The 5,662-nt window shown below is 30.2% G+C and overlaps 2 protein-coding genes across 2 annotated transcripts in view; one reads left to right on the top strand and one right to left on the bottom strand.

The window, feature by feature from the left end:
• The window catches only part of LOC102671513 (glycine receptor subunit alpha-4), a 69,940-nt gene that overhangs the window by 54,445 nt on the left and 9,833 nt on the right, over window positions 1–5,662 (bottom strand). The window lies entirely within an intron of this gene.
• The window catches only part of LOC102671644 (trypsin 5G1-like), a 4,180-nt gene continuing 671 nt past the window's right edge, over window positions 2,154–5,662 (top strand). Inside the window, exons 1-2 of the mRNA XM_031511557.1 lie at window positions 2,154–2,274; window positions 5,475–5,658. Coding sequence (XP_031367417.1) covers window positions 2,226–2,274; window positions 5,475–5,658 — 233 coding nt within the window. The 5' untranslated portion in view covers window positions 2,154–2,225. The remainder of the gene's footprint in view (window positions 2,275–5,474; window positions 5,659–5,662) is intronic.

Consider the following 5,662-nt stretch of genomic DNA (forward strand, 5'->3'; position numbering starts at 1 on the left):
CACGTCTGTCTAAATATTTAGGATTTTATGATAGGTTGAAGATGTAACTCGCGTAAACTAAGCGATGCAGTTCCTTCGAGTTTTATGACTATTGTAAAAACTCGGCTCTCAAAAATGAGATCAATATTTAGAGGTACAATTTTTTTTTTTTCGACATTTTATTTCTTTTTTTTTTTTTTAATTGAATTTTGTCGATATATCTCGAATTCTCGAGAGAATTTGGGAAACAATGCGCCTCGTTAATTAACCGTTCGTCCTTTGGGAACTACAACGCAACATCCCATCCTCGATTAATTATTAATCAAGAACGAGAGTATTCCTTTTTCGTAATTTTGGATGACCGATAATCTTTTTTATTATATTACAAATTTCCCTCGACGAATCTGCGAAACAAGGAGATTGAAAAATGGAAAATTGATCGATCCAATGAACGAAATGAAAGCAAGGAAAAAAGTAATTCGGAAAAATGGATTTGAAAAATCTGATAATATCGATTGACAAACTTTAAAAAAAAAGAAAAAAGCAACCCTGATAATCTCATATTCGATAAAACGTAAAAAACTTTGATATTTTTCATTTTTTAAATTCTTCTCTAATCCCATAATCGAATCTACGTGTAATTCATCGTGAAACAATAACATCCTACCTTCCAACTATAATATTATTCGATCTATCTTTCAATTTACGGTGTATAAAGATGATAATAACGATAATAAAAATAATAACAATAACAATAATAATAATAATAATAATAATCGAGACGCGTCGAAGAGAGCTGCCACTTGACGACACGTTCCCATTACTCGTTATCGATTGAACTATATCACTCCCCTCCCCATTCATCGATATTATACAACAAGTTTGGCGTAGGGAGAGAGAGAGAGAGAGAGAGACGAGTTTAGGAAAGGTTCATTGTTCCATTACGAATTACACGCACGAAATTGTGAACGCGTATTGTTATTATATCATCGTGGAAAAGAGAGCCCTTCCACCGTTCGATCGAAATGTTGGGAATTTTTGAAAATTGGAAAAATCGACTTCTCTATTATATTTTTATGCAAAATCGAATTTTTTATTCACACGAATTAAATTGTACTCGATTCATTCCTCGAATACATTTCATATTCGTACTCGTATACGATTGTCGATATTTTGAATTTCGCGGGCTTCTGTGAGTGTCTTTTCGAAGACAGCTCGTGCGCTTATTACGTTTCGAAATATTTTTATCGATTTATTTTGTTTATTTTGTTTCGGTTTTTCATCAATATACAGGGACAGTAGAAAGGACAATGGAAGGGATAAAGGGTTGAAAACGGAGCATTGATCCGTTGAAAAAGTAAAATAGCTAAAAATTTCGAATAAAGTTATTTGAAAGTTTAAGTTGAATAACATTTATTGTAGTATATTTATTATAATTGATCCGTTTATTATAATTGATTTTCGTATAATTTTGGCATTATTATTTCCAATTATTATTATTGCATTTTGAACGATAAATTATCGAAGTAATTTATGGAGAAAAAAAAAATGTTAGTAGAAACTCTATTGTTGAGATTTCGCAAATCATTCGAATTTTTACGTCATAATCTTGAAACGATATCGATCGAAAATATAGAATAGCAGGAATGGAAACGATCACGATTATTTCAAGGCAAGGTAAATATACAAAAGAGATAATTTTCGTTTCCCACTTGAACGTTTGTCACGATGTAATTAAAATAAAAATCGATAAGCCAAAATATTTCTTAATAACGTAAAAATCGTTGGATCGAATTTCGATTCGAATGGAAAAAGAGAAGGAAGGAAGGAAGGAAGAAATGAACGGAGAGGGATTCGGATTGGGGAACGAAAAATAAATAAAAAAAAAAAAAACTGAAAATGACGTTTTCGACGTCTTCGTTGACACGTGCGTAATAATCGAACGATCCGAGCCAAGTCGATTGATCGATAGCTCACTCGAAAACTAGATTAAAAGCCATCGATAATAGTTTAACTGCGCGTCTCTTGACCTCCTCTGCACAACGTAGAAATCTATTAATATATCGAGAAAGGTGATGATTCGATCGAGATAAAGCCCTCGAATCGATTCAAGAAAAAGATTTTAGATTAGTTTTCGAGATCGTTGATACTACAATTACGAACGTCGATTTTCACTATAAAAACCGGCGGATCGATCTCGATTCGTATTCCACTTCATCGACCAGGTGGAAAAGAAACTCTCGACGATGCGCAATCTTGTCGCTGTTCTTGCCCTCCTGGCAACCTTGGCTGCCGGTAAGTTTTTCGACATTCTCTCTTTCTCTATCTCTCTTCTCAATTTTCTCCTATTTAATTAGTAAAAGTTTAATTTTCTTCTTTGACATCTCAACGTTTCTTCGAGAACCTTCTCGTAAAAATTTCGAAACGATCGAGTAACAATCTAATAGATTTCGAACTTCTTGCAAAATTATCCGGATACAAATCGTTCTAATATTCATCAATTTAAGAAACGATCCAATTCGCAAAGATTTCTAAATCAAGTAACAACGTTACTCCAATATTACTCTTGCAAAATTATCCAAATACGAATTTAAGAAACGAAACGATCCAATTCGTTTCTCGAAAAAATTTCTAAACGATCAAGTAATAAACGTTATTTTTCCAACCTTTTGCAAAATTATCTTGATATATTCGTTGGGTACAAACTGTTTTGATGAATTTAAGAAATGAAACGATCCAATTCGCTTCTCGAAAAAATTTCTAAACGATGAGAATCATGAATTTAATTCGCAAAAATTTCAAAACGATCAGACATTGAACGAATAGCCTTGAACAGAATGACGCCGCGAGGACAATTTTTGTGAGAAGAATTTGGACGATCCTTCGCTTTGTAAATATTTAAAAACGATTCATTCGGTGCGGTTGAGACGATATTCTCCAACCAATCTCAATGGCAATCGGTATCATCCCACTCGAGAAGAAATTATTGCAAACGTTTGAGGAACAATTTCGCTTGGGGACTTTGATTCCTCTTCATCTCTAAGAGAATTTTTCTTATTTATATAGTATATATATATATAGTATTTGAGGTGTCGCTTAGATCAGATGGGATTATCGATCGCTTATCGATCGATCTTGCGATCTCGCGAGAGGTTTTCGAGAGAATTCTTCGAACCTTAAAAACTTTCAGAACGTCGAATTTTTCGAATTTTCAGAATCCTCCAACTTTCAAAAATTTTAACGTTATCGTTACGTCGCTCTTCATAAAATCACACTGATACCCTATGGGCGACTATGGGCGACTATGGGCGAGTACCTTTCTCTGGAAATGTAGCATCAATATTTTGTTTTCATCATTTGTTTCATTCTATAATATTATTTGATTCCAAAGTGATAATTAAATACGAGTGCGTTTAAAAGTTACAAATATATTAATATTTTGTTTTCATCATTTGTTTCATTCTATAATATTATTTGATTCCAAAGTGATAATTAAATACGAGTGCGTTTAAAAGTTACAAATATATTAATATTTTGTTTTCATCATGTGTTTCATTCTATAATATTATTTGATTCCAAAGTGATAATTAAATACGAGTGCGTTTAAAAGTTACAAATATATTAATATTTTGTTTTCATCATGTGTTTCATTCTATAATATTATTTGATTCCAAAGTGATAATTAAATACGAGTGCGTTTAAAAGTTACAAATATATTAATATTTTGTTTTCATCATGTGTTTCATTCTATAATATTATTTGATTCCAAAGTGATAATTAAATACGAGTGCGTTTAAAAGTTACAAATATATTAATATTTTGTTTTCATCATGTGTTTCATTCTATAATATTATTTGATTCCAAAGTGATAATTAAATACGAGTGCGTTTAAAAGTTACAAATATATTAATATTTTGTTTTCATCATTTGTTTCATTCTATAATATTATTTGACTCCAAACTGAGTAATTAAATACGAGTGCGTTTAAAAATTACAAATATATCAGTATTTTGTTTTTTTATCATTTGTTTCATTCTATAATATTATTTGATTCCAAACTGAGTAATTAAATACGAATGCGTTTACAAGTTACAAATATATCAGTATTTTGTTTTTATCATTTGTTTCACTATAATATTATTTGATTCCAAACTGAGTAATTAAATACGACTGCGTTTAAAAATTACAAATATATCAGTATTTTGTTTTTATCATTTGTTTCATTCTATAATATTATTTGACTCCAAATTGAGTAATTAAATATGAATACTTTTAAGAGTTACAAATATATCAGTATTTTGTTTTTATCATTTGTTTCATTCTATAATATTACTTGACTCCAAACTGAGTAATTAAATACGTTTACAAATTACAAATATATCAGTATTTTGTTTTTATCATTTGTTTCACTAAATATTATTTGACTCCAAAGTGATAATTAAATACGAATGCTTTTAAAAGTTACAAATATATTAATATTTTGTTTTCATCATTTGTTTCATTCTATAATATTATTTGACTCCAAACTGAGTAATTAAATACGTTTACAAATTACAAATATATCAGTATTTTGTTTTTATCATTCGCTTCACTAAATATTATTTGACTCCAAAGTGATAATTAAATACGAATGCTTTTAAAAGTTACAAATATATTAATATTTTGTTTTCATCATTTGTTTCATTCTATAATATTATTTGACTCCAAACTGAGTAATTAAATACGAGTGCTTTTAAAAGTTACAAATATATTAGTATTTTGTTTTTATCATTTGTTTCACTATAATATTATTTGATTTCAAAGTGAGTAATTAAATACGATTGTATGTAATATCATTTCATACAATTCCAAAGTGATAATTAAATACGACTGCGTTTAAAAATTACAAATATACCAGTATTTTGTTTTTATCATTTGTTTCATTCTATAATATTATTTGACTCCAAACTGAGTAATTAAATACGTTTACAAGTTACAAATATATTAATATTTTGTTTTTATCATTTGCTTCACACGCTTTACACCATTATTAACAGTTACTATTATCGTTACAATTATATCACATTATTATATTCTATAATATTATTTGACTCCAAACTGAGAAATTAAATACGATTGCATTTAAGAGTTACAAATATATCAATATTTTATTTTTATCATTTGTTTCACTATAATATGTTTCATTCTATAATATTATTTCATTCCAAATCGAGTAATTAAATACAAATGTATTTAAAACTCACAAATATCCCCTCTCGAATTTTCTTTTCGAACACGTGGAAGCATTCTATTTGCAACGAACCATAAACAACCAAACCCCTATCTATTCCTTTACCAAACCTCGCTTTCGATGAAACACCTTTACCATCCAATAGCTCCAACATATATAAATAATATATACATAAATTAATATAATCTCCCTATATATACCTGCATATACCAACAACAAAAAAAAAAAATACCCAATTACATTCCGCCTTTTCTCAATTCCCCAGGTAACCCTGCCAATCCTCGGACGCTTGTACAGAGGATGGACGGTCGGATCGTGGGTGGCGAGGCGACGACCATCCACGAGGCGCCGTACCAGATCTCCCTTCGCAAGGACGGCTACCACATATGCGGCGGGAGCATAATAAGCGCCGAGTGGGTGTTGACCGCGGGCCACTGCTCCTCTTACCCCCTG

Source organism: Apis dorsata, unplaced genomic scaffold (genome assembly GCF_000469605.1).
Source record: "Apis dorsata unplaced genomic scaffold, Apis dorsata 1.3 scaffold_29, whole genome shotgun sequence".
NCBI classification, from domain to species: Eukaryota; Metazoa; Arthropoda; class Insecta; order Hymenoptera; family Apidae; genus Apis; species Apis dorsata.